Source organism: Erinaceus europaeus, chromosome 3 (assembly GCF_950295315.1).
Source record: "Erinaceus europaeus chromosome 3, mEriEur2.1, whole genome shotgun sequence".
NCBI classification, from domain to species: Eukaryota; Metazoa; Chordata; class Mammalia; order Eulipotyphla; family Erinaceidae; genus Erinaceus; species Erinaceus europaeus.
Window position 1 is genome coordinate 112,515,904 of NC_080164.1, and position 23,302 is coordinate 112,539,205.

A 23,302-nucleotide genomic window follows, 5' to 3' on the forward strand; every position below is an offset into this window, starting at 1 on the left:
AGCTTTTGGTATCAGGGTGATGTTGGCTTCATGGAAGGTGGAAGGGAGTATTCCTGTTTCTTCAATCTTATGGAATAGCTTAAGAAGTATGGGTATTAACTGTTTCTTGAAAGTTTTGTAGAATTCGTTTGTGAAGCCATCTGGTCCAGGACTTTTGTTGTTGGGGAGATTCTTAATAACGGTTTCAATTTCTTTGTCTGTGATTGGTGCATTTAGATTTTGTAGTTCTTCTTGGTTCAGGACTCCTATTGTTTTCTAATTACATTGGCTGTAACATTAGATTCTTTATTTAAAATGTTTCTTCCTTTCTAGCTCAGTCACATACTGTTATGAACTTCCCTCTTCATACTGCTTTGGCTACATCCAGTAACTCTTCCCTTCATTTTTATTTTTCTCCATAAACTTTTAAATTTTTATTTCTTTACTGCTTCAGATGCTACTCAGAAGCATATCATTTAATCTGCATTTTTTGAGATACTCATCTTTTGTGACTGCATTCTAGTCTCATATCATTATTATCTGAAGAAATACTATTTATGATATCAATACTTATTTACTTATTAGAGTATGTTTGTCTCCTGACATAAGATTAATCTATAAGAATGTTCTCTGTGCACTGAAGGAGAATATATATTTATTTCTATTGTGATGGGAGATTCTATAGGTGTTACATCTATAACAATTATGCCTTCACTTAAGGCCAAAATTTCTTTGCTGCTTTTTTTTTTTGTCGTCATGATCCGTCTATGGTGTAAATAGTGTGTTGAGATACCCTGCTATTATTATATTGCTATTAATGTTTTCCTGGAGGTTAGTGAATACTTTTTTGTACTTTTCAATACATCCATGTTGGATTTGTATAGTTTGGGGCTGGAAAATTTTTATATACAAGATTGAATACTAAATATTTTAGGTATATTCTAAATATGCTATCTAGGTCTCAAATACTAAGCTTTATGTTTCAGTGTGAAAGCAGATAGTTACTGTGGTTGTGTTCTGATAAAACTTTATTGACTAAAACATATGTGAATTGATTTGGCCCTCAAACTATAGTTTATTGACTCTAGGTAAAGTGAAAAGAACCTAGACTCCAGGGTCAGGAGATATCACATTTTACCACATACAGTGACCTGACTTCATGCCCCTGGTCACCACATGAGAACTTCTGTGTGGAGACACTTCACAAGATATGGGCCTGTGCTGTATTGTCTTTCCACCCCCACCTCCCATGCCCCTGACTACAATCTTCTAAAAAGAAAAATACTCTACTGATAGTGGTAGAATTTTACAGGCATGAAGTCCCAGTGATAATTCTGGATGGAAAGAAATATTAGTAAAGATAGAAAAGAAACCATACTTCATGTCAGACAAACCTAAATTCTAGTCCAGGATAATCCACCTGTTACCTCTGGTTTACTGGCAAAGTTGCTTGACTTATTTGGACACCACTTCCATTCAAAATATGATTCAGATAAATGCAAACATCTCCCGGTTTTGTGGAAATGTCAAAATAAACAAAGTGTATGAGGAATCAGACACACGTCCTAAAAAATTGAAGACTCTTATTAGAGGGGTTTTAGATTCACAGCCAAGTTGAGGGAAAACTGCAGAGGTTTTCCACATACTTTTGCCCCTCCCCAAACATTAATGGCTGCTTCTGTTGAGCAAGTGATATCACTGATGAAACTCCAGTGACACTATCAACCATTCATTTACAGTAGAGTTCACTTCTGGTGTTGTATATGTCTTGACTCATTTATAATAGCATGTATGTGTTACTATATTATTTTACATAGGAATTTATTGTCTTAAAAATCATTCATACAGGGCCTGGACAGTGGTGCAGCAAGCAGAGTGCATGTGTTACAGGGCACAAGTACCCAGGTTCAAGCCCCTGGTCCCCACCTGCAGAATGTGAAGCTTCATGAGTGGTGAAGCAGGGCTTCAGGTGTCTCTTTCTACATATCTCTTCCTCTCTCTTCCCTTTCCCTCTCAATTTCTCCATCTCTACCCCAAAATAAGTTAAAATAAATAAATAAATAAATAAATAAATAAATAAATAAAACCCAAGCAAACTCAAAATCCCCTGCCCAAGCCACTGGGAACCACTGTTCTTTTTATTGTTTCCATAGCTTTGTCTTGTCCAGAATGTGGAAGATTTGGAATTATATATTTTATAATCTTTCCAAATTGACTTTTTTCCCCAGCCAGGATTATTTCTGGGGCTCGGTGCTTGCATTATGAATCTGCCTTTCCCGGTTGTGCCACTACCCAGCCCTCTTGACTTTTTAACTATGCAGTGCACTTCCAAAGTTATTCATGTCTTTTCATAGCTGAATGCTCATTCTTTATCAGTGTTAACAATAATTCTTGGTTTGGAGGTGTGTGTATACACTCCCCTCTCCATTTTCCTCCAGGATTCATCAGTGATGAACGAAGTCAGTGTAAAGACCTGTGTCATTATTTTCTATGACATTTTCAACTCCTTTTGCCAAATGCCAAGGATTATACTTGCTAGATTAAATGTAGGACTATATTCAGTTTTACAAGACAATTTCAGGGAACCAGGTGGTGATGCACCTGGTTGAGCACACATGTTACAGTGTGTAAGATCCCAGGATCAAACCCCTGGTCCCCACCTGCAGGGGAAAAGCCTTATGAGTGGTGAAGCAGGGCTGCAGGTGTCTCTCTTCCTCTCTCCCTTTCTATCTTCCCCTCTCTTCTCAATTTATCTCTAATATCTAATAGCCTCTGATATCCTTTGTGTTTTTCACTGGCCATTCAATAGGTCTGCGGTGGCATGTCAGTGTTGTAGTCTGCACTGTCCCAGTGATATATGGCATAGGGCATCTTTACATATGTGTACTTAGCATTTGCCTTTCTTAAGTACCTTAGCCCTAGATGTTAGAGCCTACAATATTGATGGTCCAGTCCTGTGTACAGACATTTGCCAACCCAGGAGCTGTGTCACTTTTCACTCTGGGGGAGGCATCAGTGCCCAGGTGTCTTTTCCTCACTCCCCCTGTCTTGTTTCTGTCTCTCTTCTGTTGGAAGAAGGCAACCCAGAATAGTCAAGTTCTGGCAATGACAAAAATAAGCAAATAGAAGTGGCTGCAGTTATTTCTAGTATAATTATTAAAGTTTTAGAAATTTTTTGCATTTCTCCTATTTTATTTATTTTAATAAGTAACATATAGAAATAAAGATATACACATGCAGACAGAAAGAGAGAGAGAGAGTGAGAGAGAGAGAGAACATGAAAGATATTATAGCCCTTCTCAGCTCTGGCTGATGGTGTTGCTTGGGATTGATCTGGGGCCTCAGAGCCTCAGGCAGGAGAGTCTTTTTGGAGAACCATTATTCTATCTCCCCAGAACTCATATAACATTTCTTAAACCAAAGACTGATAACTATCTATGTAAATACAATTTTAAGTTACTTCTCAGTTTTTATGTCCTCACTTTCTTATACTCTTCTAAGTCTTGGAAGAACTCTTATCTATTACAAGGTGACTTTTAAATACAATTTCAAACCCTTATTATTTACTTCAGAAATATTATAAATAAAAAACTGCTGTTAAATATACCAAAAAACTAACATTAAAGAGTCTATGGGAGTCGGGCTATAGCGCAGCGGGTTAAGTGCAGGTGGCGCAAAGCACAAGGACCGGCATAAGGATCCCGGTTCGAACCCCGGCTCCCCACCTGCAGGGGAGTTGCTTCACAGGCGGTGAAGCAGGTCTGCAGGTGTCTATCTTTCTCTCCTCCTATCTGTCTTCCCCTCCTCTCTCCATTTCTCTCTGTCCTATCCAACAACGACAACAACAATAATAACTACAACAATAAAACAACAAGGGCAACAAAAGGGAATAAATAAATAAAATAAAATATTTAAAAAAAAAGAGTCTATAACTAGCATTATTAGCAAACATTGTTATAATAGGTGTATTAATGCACATATATATATGATTTTTGATAATAATATATATTATATTTGATAATAATATATTTTTGATTTTTGATAATATATATATTATATTTGATAATAATAAAGGTTTGGGGGGTAATTCTCTCATCCTCTTATTAAAGTTAGCTTCAGAAATAATTTCAGTGGTAAACTGTTGGGTTACTTTAAAGATTTTCCTGGTTTAGTGGACAGAGTTTTGGCTTAAGGACATAAGGACCAGAATTTAATTGTATTTGCAGCCTCTGATTAACTGTGTGATTTTAGGCAAATGAGTTAATTTTGATTAGCAATTTACTTATTTCTAATTTGGATAAAGTATTCCTATATTCAATATAGGATATATATATATACCATCCCAAAGATCAAATGCCATTAGATATAGAATCTGTTTTATGTAACAGGTGCTCAATGAATTTCCACTTCTTCTTTCTATTTATGTCCATGGGCTTATTTAACCCATCTGTCTCTTCCATGACACCTTATGGAAGTGTCCACAGTTCTGAACTCAGTCACCTTCCTCCCCACCTTTGTGTTAGCTCGTCTCTTTTTCTCCCTTCCATACAGTATAAGTGTTTAAAATGAGACAATCAGTCATATAAGGTCAATTTAAGACTTACAGTTTTAATTTATTTATTTGTCTTTATAGGTTCTAAAACCAAGGAAGGTGTGGTTCATGGTGTGACAACAGGTAAGCTTTGAGGGGCTCATGTGGTGGTAGTGATGGTGGTGGTGGTTGGGGGGGTGGTTAGAGTCCTTGCAGCCCAGCTCCAGCACTGACCATTCAGAATATGATTAGAAACATATTCTGGACCCACATGAGCTTTCCAGGGGGGAACATTAATTTAATTCTTTATGAAATACATGAAAACATATGTCACTGTCAGGGATGATGGTTTTTGACCGGACCAGCCATGTCTTATTTCTAGTGCTACAATATTTGAATGCTCTGACCAATTTAAAGTTTTGGAAAGCTGCTAAAATAAATCGGATAAGAATTGCCAGCTGAAGAGGGTAGAGATACCTTCCTGGATGAGTATGGCGCTATGAGCATATAAGTGCTATGAGCACTTGAACCAAGACACTGCATGGGGGGCTTCATAGAGCTAGGAGAAGTTCTGATCCTATGATAATCCTATTCCTCAGTAGCTCTTGATGAATATCATGGATCAGCATAAATAAAGATTTTTGTGACACACAACCCAAGCTTCAGTCAATCAATCAATCAAGAAATTTGTGTGGTTTCCCTTCCCCTAGTTTTATTCACTAAAGGAATGTGTGTGGTCTTGGACATACATATACAGACATTTCTTATCTTCTCATGCTGGTGAATGATAAGAGCAACGTCAGGATGGTGGCACACCTAGTTGAGAACCACCCTCTCTCACTCTCTCTCTCTCTCTCACACACACACACACAAGCGCTTTCTCACACACACTTTCCCACCCATACACACTCTCATGCACACATTCTTTCATTCTCTCTCTCTTTCTCTTATACATACTCCCATGCACACACAAACAAACACATACACTCTCTTCCTCCATCTCTCTCTCTCTCTCTCTCTCTGTTTTTCTGCCTGAATGATAAAGTGACTCTGGACCAGTGATGTTACACCTACATAAGATTCTAGTTCTTAAAGGAAAAAATAAAAATAAAAAGGAATTATCCTTTTTCTAAGGATTACAGTACACTTTTTCCTGTAAAATGTAATAAAATATTCTGATGTAACGTTCTATGAAATGTGACATTTACTTGATGATTCAGAAAACATTTTGAGAAATACATTTGCACCTATCAGTAGACTGATTAAATATATATATATATACTTTTTTTAACCAGAGCACTGATCAGCTCTGGCTGATAATATACTACATTAACAAGACAACTATAATAAGAATGTCCTGATATTAAAAATTCAAGATTCAAGTTGTACTTGTATGAATTTATCTCTTACAAAGGAGAATGAAGAATACTCACATAGAAGTTATATATATATATATATGTATTATAATTTATTTATAAAAATATATATATCGACAAGACCATAGAATTAAAGGGGTACAATTCCACACAATTCCCACTACCACAGTTCCATATCCCATCCCTTACCTTGAAAGCATTCCTATTCTTTATCCTGGGAGCATGGACTCTGGATGCATGGACTCTGGGAGCATGGACTCAGGATGATTATGGGGTACAGAATGTGGGAGATCTGGCTTCTATAATTGTTTCTTGGCTGAACATGGCTATTGGCAGGTCAGTCCATACTCCCAGCCTGTCTGTGTCTTTGCCAAGTGGGGCAGGGCTCTGGAGAGGTGGGCTCCAGGACACATTGGTGGGGTTGTCTGTCTAGGTAAGTCAGGTTGTAGTCATGGTAGCATCTACAACTTGGTGGCTGAAAAAGCATTAACATATAAAACAGAACAAATTGTTTAACAATCAGGAACCTAAAGGCAAGACTATAACAGATGAGATTTGTAGTCTCCATTTTGGATAAAAGCTAGTAGGTCTATTTTAGGTATAATCCAAAGGGCGCATGACTTTACTAATTTTTGCCTGAGTCTGACAGCTAATATGCAGGTAGACCAAAGGTATCGTCTGAGTAGATGATGTCAGAGTTGGAAATAGGACTAGAAAGCTGGATCAGGGAAGAGAGTAGCTCTCAAATCTTGGAAAATATATAAATATTGTTAACTGTAAACCCCATCAATTTGATCTGGGGCCTATATTCAGTGCAGGAACCTGTGTAACCTCTGCATCCCTATAGGTCTGAACTTGCATTCTATAGTCATTGCTAGGAACATTCTAGGTTGCACTCCAGCTGAACCCGTCTTCCTTGATTGGTAGAGGATTTTGGCCCTACTTCTTAAAAGATGGAGCGGTCCCTACCACTGTTGATCCACATTGAGGGCAAGATTCTGTAGGGGCCCGCAGAGGGTCCATTATGTTATTCCTGATGGAGATGGCCAATAACATTGGAGAGAGGGATTTGTTAGAGGTCTAGGCCTGTGTATGTGTGGGAATCCCAGGATTCCGAGTAGGGCCCCAAGTGATGGGATGGCCTAGTGGTGACCAAAAGAGACATCATTCAAGTGTCTTTTGTAGTCCTTACTTTGTTTTACAAGGTTAGCTTTGGAGTGATTGAAGGAAGTTTAACAGGAAATAGGTGAGGAGGGTATCTGGGTTGAAGTAGGAACTATTTGATTAAGTACTTTATGGTTTCTTTTTTTTTTTTTAGGACTTTCTACTTGCTTGCTTCACTTATTGGGTCACTGCAAACTAGTGTGCACTTTTACTTTAAGGTGTATATTTTCCCCTAACTTATGGATACATGTGCACATGTGCTCTGTCTCTTGGGCCCTGGTCCATATCTAGGTGTTGTGGCTTTGTTAGGAAGTGCACCACCAGAAAATGGAATTAAGCAGTCTTATGAGCTAGAAATGGTCTCACCAGAGTATTAGAGTGGAAGAGTTGACATCACAGGCCTGGCATCTGTGGACACAGTCCAAAGTGAAACATGTCGAGGTGATACTGGTTGCATTGAATAGTTTGAGATTAACAGATGCAAGATCACTTGGTCTGGATCAAGAGAAGACAGCTGGAAAACGAGCCCCACAACTGAGCTTCCACAACTGGGAGAAATATGGCTTTTGTAGAGAGTGGGGAAGGTTCCTGCTCTCTTAGGGAAGAAGATCGTTGTTATTATAACCAAGTTATTTGGAAATTTGGTTGACTTTGAAAATCCCATGTTTAGGATTTGCTGTATCATACAAGACGTCAGCATGATTTATGTCATTTAATGCTGTTTATATATGGCTGTATCTGTATCTTATATAGTGACACAATCAGTTGCTTCTGGTATCTCTGGTCTAAGTTTATTGGTGATTTAATATTTCAAAGAAATGTCACTATTACAATTATATTAGCAATTTAAGCTCTCTGTTAAAATTCAATCAGGTTACCAATTTGAAGCCTTAAGTGCTTAGATTAAAGGAATAAATACTCAGAACTGGGGTCTATACATCAAAAGGTTTGAGACTTTCAATCTATTTTCCCTTCTCATATTGACTAAATAGTGATTTATAAGACCATAAGTTAATAGGAGTGTTTATTCACACCATTCCCACCACCAAAGTTCTGTGTCCCTACCTCTACCCCTCTATAGTGAAAATCTACCCTCACCTTCCACCCAGAGTTGTTTTTTTTTTCTTTGAAATACTCCAAACTCAGTTCTAGATGAAACATTTCCTTTCTATTCATCTCACCACTGTTTGCTGAAATATAGGCTTATATAGCTATGAGTTTTCCACCTGCAAAAACTAAAATAGATAAATTCTCCCATGTTAGTGATTTTCATTCTCCTATTTGAGAAGATAAATTCATACATGTATGACTTGAATCTTGACTTTTTAATATTGGGATATCCTTATTACAGTTCTCTGCTTAGTGTAGCATATAATGAATTATGAGAAAATCTGAGTTATCTAATCTAAACTATCTGAGTGATAGGTTTTTTAAAGGTACCTTAAGAGTGACTTATTTTTCAATTACAGAATCCAGACCTTCTACCTTCAGCTTGCCATAAAGATCTTTGGTCCATACTCCCAGAAGGATAAATAAGGAACCTTCTAGTGGGGGTTGAGGGGGAGGACATGGAACTCTGGTGATGGTAATTGAATTGTATCCCTCTTATCCCACAATTATGTCAATCATTATTACCTTACAAAAAAACAAAAAAAACAAAACAAAAAAAATAGTGACTTATCCTATGGCTTAGCAGTGTCCTGAATTCTCTATCAGAAAAATAAACATCTTAATTTTAGTTATTGTTCATAACAGAGCCATGCTCAGCTGTGGCTTGTGGAAGTTATGGGGATTGAACCTGGGACATCAGAACTTCAGGCATGAATGTTGTTTACATGATCATTATGCTGTCTCCCCAATTCTCTAGGTAAAATTTTAACAGCATATTTAAATGTATGCTGATGTAAACTTCACTATACCTTTCCTCATGAAAGTGTAGCACAAAAACATTTCTACAACTGGAGATAGTATGAAAGTTTTAATTCCTGTAACCAAAAGCATATTGGATGATAATGATGACAGTTAACTTTTATCATGCCTTTATTTCAATTTCCTTCTTAAAAACTTTGCTATCTAAACCCAGCACTTTCCTCAAATTTGTCATTTGCCAGTTCCATGGTTCATCTTCTTCATTTTATGATTACTTATAGTCATGAAGATTAGGATTATAGAAAAGCTAAAAACTGACACCTCTTTTCTTTCTGGAATTTTGTTTGTAATTTAGATAGATCCCATGTAAATCTAAGCATCAAAGTTCATGTAAGAACACTTTTGCATAAACAAGATCACATTTCTTTTACTCCTGTCAAAACTATTATATTTATTATCTGCTATGACATTAGCTGAAGAAGAAGACAGGGTCTCTGACTCAGGCTGGTGGTGGTGGTGGATGAACACAGCTGAACATTGGTTGGACTTTGCATCACTGTGACTGCAGGGAGCAAGGAAGTAGAGCTGACTCTGACCTACTGGATCATGGGAGGAACCACAGGACATTCCTTGGCAAGAGAGGTTTCCAATGTCTAATTTAACACTTGACGTGGTTTTCAGCACAGGACTTGAACTTCCTTAGTGAACAGGTGAGGGGGCGGGGGTTGGAGCATAGACATGGAGAAGACAGGCACATCTGGGGGAACTACAAGTGAGTTCATAAATATTATACTACCAATTAATTGGGAGGAAGTATCCTTTTTTAAAATCCTGATTACAAGGTCTCTTTCCTTAAAAATACACACCATTTGTTAGATCCAAATTGTACTAATTTGAGTGTTTCTTTTCCTTTTCTTTTGTCACCCCTTTGTTTGTAATACTTTTGAGTAGACAAACGAGATTCTGAACAGGGAAACTGAGCTTCAAAGTCATTGGCTGATCTAGGAGGAAAAAAATGTCCAGTGTCTCTTATTATTAGAGAAATGTAAATCAAGAGGTGCTATGGTACCTCAGCCCTGGGAAAATGTCATCCTTAAACGTGCTGGAAACAAGTGCAAGAATGTGGAGCAAAGGGGAACTTGCACACTTTGGGGGGCAATATAAATGGGTTGAGCTCCTGTGGAAATGAGCATGGACTTTCCTCAAAATATCAAAATTGACTTGCCACAGTATTTGGCCATTTCTCCCTTAAGAGTATCCATAAAGAATACAGAAACACAGGGGGTGTGGGTGGTAGTGCACCTGGATGAGCACAAGTTACATTGTACTGTGAGCTGGGTTTGAGCCCTGGTCCCACTTCCAAGGGGAAAGCTTTGTGAATGGTGAAACAGGGCTTCAGGCATCTCTCTGTCTCTCTCCCTTTCTATGTTACCTTTCCCTCTAGCCAATATATAAATAATGATGATAGTAAAAAATACACACACATACACAAAAAATACAAAAAACACTATCTAAAGATGTCCTTGCACACCTTTGGCCACCATAGCACTATATGTAAGGACCAAGATTTGAAAATAACCCACATGTCCAATAGCAGATGATTGGATAAAGAAGATATGACAGGAATCCATGGAAAACAACCCTGCTGATAGAAACTGTGAGATCTTCCATTTGGTTACAACTTAGATGGATGTAGAAAGTGTCAGGCTATGGGAAATAATGACAAATGCCAGATGATTGTATTCATGCCTTGGATTTAAGAACTAAAGCAATGGAAATACACACAAGCCTTTGGTATGTCTCAGCAGATGGATGAAGGGCAGGGATTCAAAGAATGCTGGGATTCTAGTGGACTGTGCTGAGAGGGGTCTGGCCCTTTGGTTGTGGGTGAGGTATTCCTGAACATATTTTGGGAGATGTGACATTATGCCCCAGAGACAACACAGTTTTGTAGAATAATATTTTCTCAATAAAAAGAAATCTGAGAATATAAAATCAATTTTATGCTACTACTTCTGTTTGCTCTACTTTTTATAGCCAAATTTAAGTCTGTCATGTCTATGAGTTCATGATCATTAAACCTAAGATACCTTTTAAAACCTGCATGATAGCAACAAGATATCTTAGCAAAGATGCTATGCTCAGATGAACTTGGCTGCTTATTCCCTTAGAAATCTGTGAAACTGTGGCCTATAAGGTGGCACAGTGGATAAAACATTGGCATAGCAACTGTGAGGGCCCGAGTTGGATCCCTGGGCGATACTCTGGTTCTTTTCCACTAGTTGATTCATAAACAAGTGTTTAAAGAAAGAAGCCTCCACAGTTTTTATCCCTTTAGACTCTCATCTATGATGTATATACATGTAGGCTTTTAGGATGTGTTTGCTCTTGGAAGTAATATTCTATGAAGTCACTGTCTCTCCACCATCTCTTCAGTGATGTTGCTTCTGCTCTATCACAGTGGCTGAGAAGACCAAAGAGCAAGTGACAAATGTCGGTGAGGCTGTGGTGACAGGGGTGACCGCAGTGGCACAGAAGACTGTGGAAGGAGCAGGCACTATTGCAGCTGCCACTGGCTTTGGCAAGAAGGACCAGATGGGCAAGGTAAGGTTGCATCTACTTAATGTTACACGTGTGCGTGCTCAGAGTTACAAGGATTTTCCCTGCAAGGAAGGAATAGAATGTTTCCTGGAGGGTGAACTGATCTTCCCTTCACTAAAAACATACCATCTCTATTTGCATTTCCTTTGTTGTGAGGTACTAATCCAGTTAAACCCCAATGAAATTGTACTGCAGTCAGATCATCTCATTTTCTGGAAGAAAGCTGAGGGTTTTTAGCATTGCAATCAATTCCAAGAGGAACAGTGACATTTCAGAAAGAAAGAGTGCTTTTATATCAGTTATGAACTGGAATATTTTTCATGAGAATACAACAGATCACTTTGTACTTGGTATCTAGATTTTCTAGATAGAGATTTTTTTTTAACTTGATTTCTTTGTGGTGACATCATCTTGTTTTAAATAGTGTATTTAGATTTTTTTTTTTGTCAAATGCATGTTTGTGGGTACCAAGAGACTCAAAGTGCATGCCAAGTAAGATATTTTGGTTGGGTAGGGGTTGATTTTAAATTCTTAGGTTAATTTTGACTTTATATTTATTTTCTTTTAAAATTTTTATTAATGATTTAATAATGATTAACAAGATTATAAGGTAACAGGGTACAATTCCACACAGTTCCCACCACCAGAGTTCCATATCTCATCCTGTCCATTGGAAGCCTCCCTATTCTTTATCCTTGTGGGAGTATGGACCAAGATTCTTTATAGGGTGCAAAGGTGGGAAGTTTGGCTTCTATAATTGCATCTTTGTTGGACATGGATATTGGCAGGTGAATCCATACTCCCAGCCTGTTTCTTTCTTTCCCTAGTCGGGTAGGGCTCTGGGGAGGTGAGATTCTGGGACACATTGGTGAGGTCATCTGCCCAGGGAAGTCAGGATGGAGTCATAGTAACATTTGCAACTTGTTGGCTGAAAGGCAGTAACATATAAAGTAGGGCAGTTGTTTAATAAACAGAAACCCAGAGGTAGGAGTAGACCAAATGAAACTAAGGGTCTTTGTGTGGGAAGAAGCTAGGGAGTCTATTTTAGGTATGTTCCATGTGGCTGATGACTTTAATAATTTTTGCCTGAGTCTGATAGCTAACATGTCTGAGGACTAAAAGTATCGTCTGGGAAGATGGTGTCAGAGTTGAGAATAGGACTAGACAGCTGGATTAGGGCAGAGAGTTGCTCCCAAATATGGGGAAAGTATATAAATACCATTAACTGTAAACCTATCAAACTGACCTAGGCTCCATGTCGATTCATATTTAGTGCAGGAGCTGACTTTGTATTTCTTGATGAATGTGGGACTCTAGTGAGGTTAATCAAACATGTCAGAACGCTCATTTGAAACAGATAACTGATAGTAGGTAGCGTGGTAGCCAGGAGGTGAAGGTTTGCAGATTCCATCAGCACTGGAGCAGAATGTTTTCTGCCTCTGCCTTTCCCTCTGCAATAGCCACTTGGTTAGCTCTCGCTTCACAAATCACACCCCTGGCTCCTTCAGTGCATGAGACTTCTCCAATCTTCCTTTCCTTCTCACCCTGTTAAGTTACAAAAGTGACATGAAATAAGTTACAAATAAAGCATGAAAGACCCTCCTTTATACAAAAAGGGAGGGGGTGGGATATGGAGATTGGGCGGTGGGAATTGTGTGGAGTTGTACCCCTCCTACCCTATGGTTTTGTTAATTAATCCTTTCTTAAATAAAAAAAAATTAAAAAAAAAAGATTACTTTAAAAAATTAAAAAAAAAAAAGTTCTTCTAAACACTCTGCTATAAGCTTGAATATTCTAAACCAGAAATCCATGCAGTGTTACAAACAGAGTCACTTGGAGGTATATCTCTTTTGGGTACTTTGGGTTCTCATAAATTTCTTATGTGGAGATGAGGTTCCCCAGACTTGGAGATTTTAACACAGGTAGAAAAATAACCTTGAAATAAGAGTTAAGATGGCCAACTTTTTCCCTTGAGGGGGCTGGCTGACCTTTTGCAAGTCTCTCAAGAACCTTTTGCAGGGAATCAGGGAGCTCTCTCAGAAAATTGTTAAAGCCCAATTTAACGATGACACTCTGACTTCTGTACTAGTACACATAAGACATTAATAAATTCTTTCCACTGTGGCCACATCTCTGGGAAGCAGAAGATTCTAGAGAGTCCAAGGCAAATCATAGAATTTGTTCATAAAAACATATGAAATAATTTAATTTCACCATTCAGACTCTGATAAAGATGATTCTTGTGAATGGAAAGAAGCAATTTATTTATTTATTATTTAAATTCTTTTATTAACTATTTACTGCCTAGAGACAGCTAGAAAGCTAGAAGGAAGGGGGAGACAAAGAGAGATAGACAGAGACAGAGACAGAGACAGAGAGACACCTGCAGCCCTACTTCCTCACTCATAGAGCTTCTTCCCTGAAGGTGGGAACCAGGGGCTTGAACCTGGGTCCTTGTGCATGGTAACATGTCTACTCAGCCAGGTGCACCACTACTGGGCCCACTATATTTTTGTCTTAACTGGTTTATGATCCCATTGAGACTTTTGTTTATCATTCCAAGAAAAAAAAATTAAAGATGTCTAACTATGTGTCAGAAGCTCTGTTGGATATTGGATATTAAATAATGAAGAAAATCTTACACTTTTTAATCCTCTCATCTTGAGCTTATTATCTCCTGACAGAAAATCTTTAATAATCACCATGTGTTAGGTATGTAATTATAAACTTTGATAGTTGGTATGGATTACATAGCACCAAGAATATGTGACAGATAACTGCATCTAGCTACTGTGAGGTTGGAGTGTGTATGGAAGGGGCTTTCCTGAGATGTGACATTGAACTTGAGATCTTAGAAAGTGATGGGCAGTTTGGTAGCAAAATAGCCCACCTGCATAGTGCACTGTGTTGTCATTCACACAATGTGGGTTTAAGCTCAGTCCTTAATGCCTTGGAGGAAGCTTTGGGGGTATGATATCTCTCTCTCTCTCTTCCTCCTCCTCCTCCTCCTCCTCCTCCTCCTCCTCCTTCTCCTCTTCCTCCTCCTCCTCCTCCTCCTCCTCTTCTCCTCCTCCTCCTCCTCCTCCTCCTCCTTCTTCTTCTTCTCTCTCTCTCTCTCTCTCTCTCTCTCTCTCTCTCTCTTTCTGTCTCAAGAAGTCAGGGCAGAACAGTGAAACCCTGAAATAGCAAGAAATTAGAATAGAATAGACTACAGTAGGGGGTTGGGTGGCGGTGCACCTGGTCGAGCACACATATTACAGTGCACAAGGACCTGGGTTCAAGCCTAGCCTTTAGGGGGAAAGCTGCAAGTGGTGAAGCAGGGCTTCAGGTGTCTCTCTGTTTCCCTCTCTCTCTCTCTCTCTCTCTCTTCTTCTCGATTTCTTGCTGTCTTTATCAAATAAGTAAACAAACATAATAAAAAATTAAAAAAGAATAGATGAGTAGAATAGAATAGAACAGAATAGAATATGATTGGTAATATATGAATAGAAGATGGAGTAAAAATTATTACAGTCAGTAGTAACAACATTGAGGAAAACTCATGGCAAATCAGAGAAACATTTCTGTGGTCAGACTGAGAAATAAGGAGGAGGAGCTCCCAGAAGAGTCCAAGTGCCATTTGTTGACTGACTGTATTAGGAATGTTGGTGATGTAGTAAACAGTCTTTTCTTAAAGTGCTTTCAGCAAGAATGCCAAGTCATGGACTTAGATGTTGAGAAGTCCTCTCTGCCTGCATGTTGGGATTAAATCAGATTAAAGGACAGGAAATGTGGAAACTGGGGACTATTGTAGAAGGTGCTGGGCAGACATGCTCACATAAACCAAGGTGCTGGTGGGGAAGGAGCGAGAAAGTGGAGTGTTCAGAGACTGTGTAGGAGGTAATATCAACAAGGTCTGGTGATGCACTTCAGGGCATCTTGGGAGAAGATGGTTGTGATAAATTGGGCTGCTGGGTACCAGTGTGAAAGGTTGGCTAATGACTGGGTCGTTCTCTTGGGGCATGGTTCTCCTAGTGGTCAGAAACACTTTGCCACATGCACCCCAAGTTTCAGCCTGGCTCCCAACACACTGGAGGGAGCTTCAGTGCCTTGGGTTAGTCTCCCTTCTCTCTCTCTCTCTTTCTGTGTCTCAGAAAGGAAGCTCAGGAACACTGCAAGAGAGGCTTAACCAGTTCAACTCCAGTCCTTTGAGTATTTAACTATCTGACTGATAGAATCTCTTTCCTCTCTCCTTCCCTTCCCTTCCCTTCCCTTCCCTTCCCTTCCCTTCCCTTCCCTTCCCTTCCCTTCCCTTCCCTTCCCTTCCCTTCCCTTCCCTTCCCTTCCCTTCCCTTCCCTTCCCTTCCCTTCCCTTCCCTTCCCTTCCCTTCCCTTCCCTTCCCTTCCCTTCCCTTCCCTTCCCTTCCCTCTCCTCCCCTCCCCTCTTTCCCTTCTCCTCCCCTCCCCACCCCTCCCCTCTCCTCCCCTCACCTCCCCTCCCCTCTTTCCCTTCTCCTCCCCTCCCCTCTCCTCCCCTCCCCTCCCCTCCACTCCCGTCCCCTCCCCTCCCTTCCCTTCCTCTTGTCCTCTCTTTCTTTTCCTCCCTCTGTTCCTTCCTTTCTCTTTTCCCCTCCCTTCCTCCCTCCTCTTCCCTTCCTCCCTTCTTTCCTTCTTCCTTCTCCTTCCTTCCTTCCTTCCTTCCTTCCTTCCTTCCTTCCTTCCTTCCTTCCTCCCTTCCTTCTTTCCTTCTCTCCTCCCTCCCTCCTTTCCTCTTCTAGGATCATAATAAAATCCCTAAACACTGCCATCTGGAAAACATTAGATCAGATCATAAGTACTCTTTACTCCCCAGAACAGTTATCAAGGAAATATTAATTACAGATAGGAGGAGGAAGCATGCTCTGTGGCCTTGCTGGAATTCAGAACACACTAAGCATGCTTGTGCTCAATGAGTAAAACAAAGCAGGGATATATACAATGTCAGCTTTGACATAGCATTTAAGCCTCCACCACTTGCTTTCTTTGACTTCCCAGACATGTATAACTTGCTGCAAATGTATTTTTAAAAGCTTGAATGTTATAGATATTTTGATTAAATGATTAATTGGATGGTGAATGATGTGTTGCCAGGAGCTGACTCTAATACTGATTTCACAAATAATTCTAAAGGTCACAGAAATCCTAATAGATTTCTTTAAAGACTGTAGACAGAGTATAGGCATAGACCTAATGTCATTTATAAGCAAGTAATAATAAGAGATGTCAGGGTTAGCAAAGTATTTTTATTGGCAATAAAGCTTCTCTTAAGATATTTAACAGTAATTGATAGAACATGTTATCTCAAATAATAGAAGTTTGGTTCTTGCTTTTCTCTTCAGTCTAAAAAATAACCAGTCTTGGGCTGGGAAGAAAGTATAATGGCTGTGCAAAAGACTCTCATGGTGGGGGCAGATAGCATAATGGTTATACAAAGTGACTCTCATGCCTGAGGCTCCAAAGTCTCAGGTTCAATCACCTGCACCACCATAAGCCAGAACTGAGCAGTGCTCTGGTAAAAATAAATAAATAAATATGCAGTCATTTTTTTTCTATTTTTTTTCAGGGTGATAGATGCTGATAATGCCTTCTTATTAAAGGCTAATAATACAGAAAAAGAATGTGTGGGCTGGAGAGACAGCTCAGTGGTAAAGCACAGGGCTTATATGCAGGAGGCTCTGGATAGATTATTCCCTAGCACTGCAAATGCACAAGTCTTAGGGGTACTTAGGTCTCTCTCATCAAGTTAAGTGAGATAAGCCATAATGAGAAGGATAAATACTGGGTGATCTCATTCACAGTGGGACTTAAGAAACAGGGACAGAAAAGGGGAACACACACTGAAACTTGTACTGGGTGGGGTGTACTTCACCAAAGCCAAGGATTCTAGGGTAGGAAGAAAAAGGAGGGGACTGGGTGGGGGGAAGCTTTGGGCTTCTGACAAATGATGGAGGGGGTGGGGGATGGAGAGGGGAGGGAAAGACCTAATTTGGAAATGACAGTGTTTTGCGGAAACCTATCATGGGGAGATGGGAAGTTGTCCCCGTGTGTCAACAAATGTACTGTAAACCACTAGTCTGCCAATAAATAAAGAAAAAAAGGGGGGCTAGGTGGTGGTGCATTTGGTTAAGTGCATACATAATAGTGTACAAGGACCCAGGTTCAAGCCCCTGGTCCCCACCTGCAGGGGCGATGCTCACTAGTGGTGAAGCAGGGCTACAGGTGTCTCTTTCACTCTCCCTCTCTCTATCTCCCCCTCCACTCTCAATTTCTCTTTGTCTCTGTCCAATAATAAATAAATAAAATGATTAATAATAGAAAAATGACAAAAAAGAAAAATAAAATAAAAATTTTAAAAGGAAAAAGTGTTGAGAGATGGATAATTAAAAAAGAGACAATCTGTAGGTCTTAAAATATTTAAAATATACAAAAATCTAGGACAAAAACTTCTTTTTTGATGGTCAACCATGATCTGATTTTTAAAAATTTGTATTTGTTTTTATTGGGGTGGGGGTTGTTATAATTTACAGTGCAATCATTGACACATGGGTACAGTTTCATTATGCACCAGGCCCCCATGGTTCTCTTCCTCCCCTTTCTCCCTAGAGTCCTTTGCTTTGGTACAAGACACCTGCCCAGTCCATGTCTCACTTTGTGTTTTCTCTCTCTGTTCATGTTTATTAAGTCCTGCTGTTAAATGATATTATTTGGTCTTTAGGACAGAACATTTTACTGACATTGAAAGTTACAGAAATTTGTTAGAGGAGATACCATCTATACTCAGATATAAAGTAAGAATTTCTTAAAGAAACTTTTCCAAACATTTGAATATTTATGTTATGATTCAAATATGCCTCCTACTAGATGATGCTGGAATCACTAGATAGATGTTTATGAACATCCCCAAAACAGAATTCAATCTTTCTTAAGGAAATAATGTACTAAAAACACTGAAACAGAAATTGTGACTGTTCATTACATAAGCCACTAGGTTAATACAAGGCATATATATTTCATCTTCTCAATTAGGGCCTGAAACTGTCTCCTGTCTTTTGAATTCTTCCAACTCACACAAGCCCATTTGACCAGGATGAATTCCCATTGCAGCTTCCCCTGTTAAAAAGAAAATGTGTGAACCCCTTTATTTTTAAAAACATTTTTAATTGTTTTGAATTTATTTATTTATTTACCAGATCATTAATAAGCTTTGGCTTATGGCAATGTAGGGGGTTGAAACTGGGACTTCAGAGTCTCAGGCATGAGAGTCAGTTTGCATAATTATTATGCTATCTATTCCTACCCTGGACTTCTACTTTTAGGAAATTCAACTGGACTATCTGTAATGACAGGGAATGAAGGACCTGGTGGTGGCATACATGATTGAGCACACATACTACAGTGCACAAGGACTCAGGTTCAAGCCACTGGTCTCCACCTGTAAGAGGAAAGCTTCATGAGGAAGCAGGGCTACAAATGCCTCTCTGTCTCTCTTTCCCTATCACCCCTCCCCTCTCATTTTCCTTCTGTCTTTATCCAATAGTAAATAAGTAAACATTTAAAAAAATTAAAAAATATATAATGACAGGGAATGATAGAAACCAATTTGACAATCCATACTGGCCAGTCTCCAGTTTACATGGAGACTTTATACTGTCTGATTAATTAAGGCCTTCAAATTAAAAAAAAAAAGGCAGAAAATCACCCTTTAAATGCGCCTATAGTACTACAAGGTGTGCTGATTTTCTAAGCACATACATACACCCTTGCCTGTAGGGTCCAATTTATTCTGGGGGATTGATTGTGTATAATTTACTGTCTCCAAGAGAATTTGGGAAACCAGTGTGCTTCTTACTTAGGTCACTGAGTTTGGAGATATTATTATTATTGTCATGCAAACTATATAAAGGCACTGAAAACCATGCTAATATTATGACATATATAAAGTAGACCAGTTTAATAGAATAACCTACACCAAATAACTAACAGTTGCTTGCACTTTTACAGTACTTCACCCACATTATTCTCTGTTGTGAAGGGAAACTAGTATTTATGAGTTTGATAGGAGAGAATTGACAAGTATTACTTTTTTTTTTTCCTAGAGCACTGCTCAGCTCTGGCTTATGATGGTGCTGTGGATTGAACCTGGGGCTTAGGAACCTCAGGCATGAGAGTCTCTTTGTAGGACTGTTAGGCTATCTCCCCCACCCTAAGTATTCTGACTGATGGTGTTACTGATCTGACCTTTAATTGTACTAACCATCTGGCTGTCATCTTCATAGGGCCTCCTGGACCCCCTTCATCTTTTGATGATCTCATGCAGGGGAGAGCGTGGCTTTCTATAGAAGCCATGGGGTTTAAGGAACTTGGTGAACAGGGGTTGGTCTCCTTTCTTCCCTTGTGTTAGATGCTACACAGGTTCCGTTCATCTGTGAAATCAGTACAGCAGTAAATGAGTTTAGATGATTTGATGCTGTTTAATGGTTTGGGCTATTGGCTAATTTGTTCAGTTATGCAATGTTGGACCTTTGGCAGTTGATCAACACTTTCTAAAATAAATAATCTATTTAATATATTACAAAGATACAGAGAGAAAGTTACAGAAAAATAATGACCAGAGCTCTGCTCAGCTCTGGTTGATGGTGGCACTGGGGATTGAACCTGGAAACTGGGAGCCTCAGACAGAAAAGTCTTTTGCAGAACCATTAGGCTGCCTCCCTATCATCACCATCATCATCATTTTCCCTAGAGCTCTGCTGAGCTCAAGCTGATGGTGGTACTGGGAATGGAACCTGGGGCCTCAGAGCCTCAGGCAAGAAAAGTCTCTTTACAAAACGATTATGCTAGTTCCCCAGCCCACCAGCCCTTTCTATTTATTTATTTTATTTATTTATTTATTTATTTATTTATTTATTTATTTATTTATAAAAAGGAAACACTGACAAAACCATAGGCTAAGAGGTATACAACTCCATATAATCCCCACCACGGAACTCCCTATCCCATCCCCTCCTCTGATAGCTTTCCTTTTCTTTAACCCTCTGGGAGTATGAACCCAAGGTCATTGTGGGATGCAGAACGTGGAAGGTCTGGCTTCTGTAACTGCTTCCCCACTGAACATGGGCATTGACAGGTAGATCTATACTCCCAGACAGTCTCTCTCTTTCCCTAGTAGGGTGGGGTTCTGGGGAATTGGAGCTTCAGGACACATTGGTGGGGTTGTCTCTCCAGGTAAGTCTGGTCCACCAACCCTTTCTAAACCAAGCCACTTAATTGTAATTGATCCACCATTGCACAGTCAGAATTTGAAAGAACTCAGTTGGTGCAGATAAAAGATAAAAAACCCACTATGATGTGTTAATACAGCTCTCATAATTCTTTGTGAATAAAGAAGAACTGATACTTTGCATATGGAAGTAGAATTCAACTGTAAATAGAAACATTTTGTTTTTCTTTCTATTTTTACTTGACAGGGCAGAGTAATTGAGAGGGGAGGGGAGATAGAGAGGTGTAGAGAAAGGTAGACACCTGCAAACCTGTTTTGTTGCTCATAAAGTATCTCCCCTGCATGTAGGGGGTGGGGCCAGATCCTTGAGCATGGTAATGTATGCACTTTACCTGGTGTGCCACCACCAGGCCCCCAAAACATTTTTTAATTAAAATATATAGTCCATTATGCTTAAATAGTGAAGACTTACTGAGAAGAACTTCCCCAAGTACAAGTATGTGTTGTTGGTCTGCTTCTAATTCTGGTTCTAAGACCCCTTCTGTTTTGATCATTTGATCATCACATTAGGTTCACTTGCACTGCTTAACGGTGTGGTCTATTTATATAATCACTACTTTACCTGAGACCTGCCCTGCCTACAGGGCATTGGTTTAATCCCCATTGGTTAGATGCAAGCTTGATACTTCTAAGTGTGCCCGCTTTTTCCTTCTCCCCACCCCCTATCCTATGTACTTCCTCTTCTGACCTGACACTTCCACCTCAGGAGATATAAGGAACAGGGTTTTCTAATGAATAGAGATTATTAGATTCATTGCACTGCATTCTCACTCATCAATAAAGATTGAACTGCATTCCCAGCTCAGCCATGAGTCCCTGGTTGTCTGTTTCCTGCCCGTGAAGCTAGCCCAGCATGTGTGTATATGACACAGAGAGACAGAGAGGAAGATATTGATATGATGGACATAGGGAACTGCTTAAGGAGGGGAAAAATGTATTTGCTATTTTAAACAGTGTTTTCATTTTCCTTCTTGTGGGATAATGAGATATCTTCCTTCTTTCACACATTCTTCCTAATTATCAGAACTAAATTTGTTCCTTTATAAAAATGAAACCAAAAAACTTGAACTTTTAGGAGGCAATCATGAGAGAGGTGGGGGGAAGGAGAGGGAGGGAGGGAGGGAAGGAAAGAGAGAGAGAGAATGTAAAGTGGCATTTTTTTATTTTACTTTTTTATTTTTTATTTAAGAAAGGAGACATTAACAAAACCATAGAATAAGAGGGGTATAGTTCCGCACAATTCCCATAACCCGATCTCCATATCCCATCCCCTCCCCTGGTAGCCTTCCCATTCTCTATCTCTCTGGGAGTATGGATCCAGGGTCCTTATGGGTTGCAGAGGGTGGAAGGTCTGGCTTCTGTAATTGCTTCCCCGCTGAACATGGGTGTTGATGCATTATCCCAGTCTTTAGGTAAAGTGGCATTTATAAGTAACATTTTCCTTAGACATTATCATATGTCTGATGCTATCCATATCATAAAGGCATCTCTGTTATTCTCCGTCTTTGAAATCCATGAGTTGCCTTTAGTTTGCTGTGCTGAAATTTGTAAGTCACCAGCCAGATAAGTTCTTGAAAACAACATATTTGGGGGTGGGGAGGGCTGGCAGAAGGTGATGATGGTGTTGGGGTCCTGGGTGGAAGGGAAGGACCTTAGTTGGGGATGATAATTTTTTGCAGAGACCTGTCATGGGAGATGAGAAGATGTACTCATCTGCTAACCACCATCCTCCCAATAAAGCTTGAAAGAAGGAAAGAAAGAGAGAGAGAGAGAGAGAGAGAATGAAAAGAAGAGAAAAGAAAATAATGTTCACTATATATAGAGTTAGATCTGAAGGTTAATCCTGTTAGTCAGAGCACACTTTTTTTTTTTCCTGTTCCTCCTTCTTTTCAATTTTTTTTTGGTCTTTATTTATTCCCTTTTGTTACCCTTCTTCTTATTGTTGTAGTTATTATTATTGTTATTGATGTCGACATTGTTGGATAGGACAGAGAGAAATGGAGAGAAGAGGGGAAGACAGAGAAGGGGAGAGAAAGATAGACACCTGCAGACCTTCTTTACCGTTTGTGAAGTGACTCCCTTGCAGGTGAGGAGCCCGGGGCTCAAACCAGTATCCTTATGCTGGTCCTTGTGCTTTGCACCACCTGTGCTTAACCCGCTGCGCTACCGCCTAAGTCCCCCCCCTTTTTTAATCTCACAGCTCCCCACAAAGCTATTCATCATAAGCAGACAGAGTCTTCAATATATTGTTTATTGATACACAGTTTTTAAGTCTCCAACATTTGTCTCCTGGATGAAACAAATGGTTGTTTTTGTTTTACAGGAGAAAGTTAAGTTCATGTATCCTTGTATGACAAACTAAGATCTGATACAAGATATGAAAGGAAAGACTTTTTTTATGATGAGTTGGAAAGATACCAGTCACTGGGGGCCGGGTGGGTAGTGGCACACCTGGTTGATCACATGTTCAGTGTGCAAGGCCCC

At 39.4% G+C, this 23,302-nt stretch overlaps 1 protein-coding gene across 2 annotated transcripts in view; it reads left to right on the plus strand.

Moving 5' to 3' along the window:
* Positions 1 to 23,302, plus strand: part of SNCA (synuclein alpha) — a 363,343-nt gene that overhangs the window by 11,660 nt on the left and 328,381 nt on the right. For both annotated transcript variants that reach the window (XM_007529540.3, XM_060187737.1), the window contains 2 exons: positions 4,613 to 4,654; positions 11,381 to 11,523. In XM_007529540.3, coding sequence (XP_007529602.2) covers positions 4,613 to 4,654; positions 11,381 to 11,523 — 185 coding nt within the window. The remainder of the gene's footprint in view (positions 1 to 4,612; positions 4,655 to 11,380; positions 11,524 to 23,302) is intronic.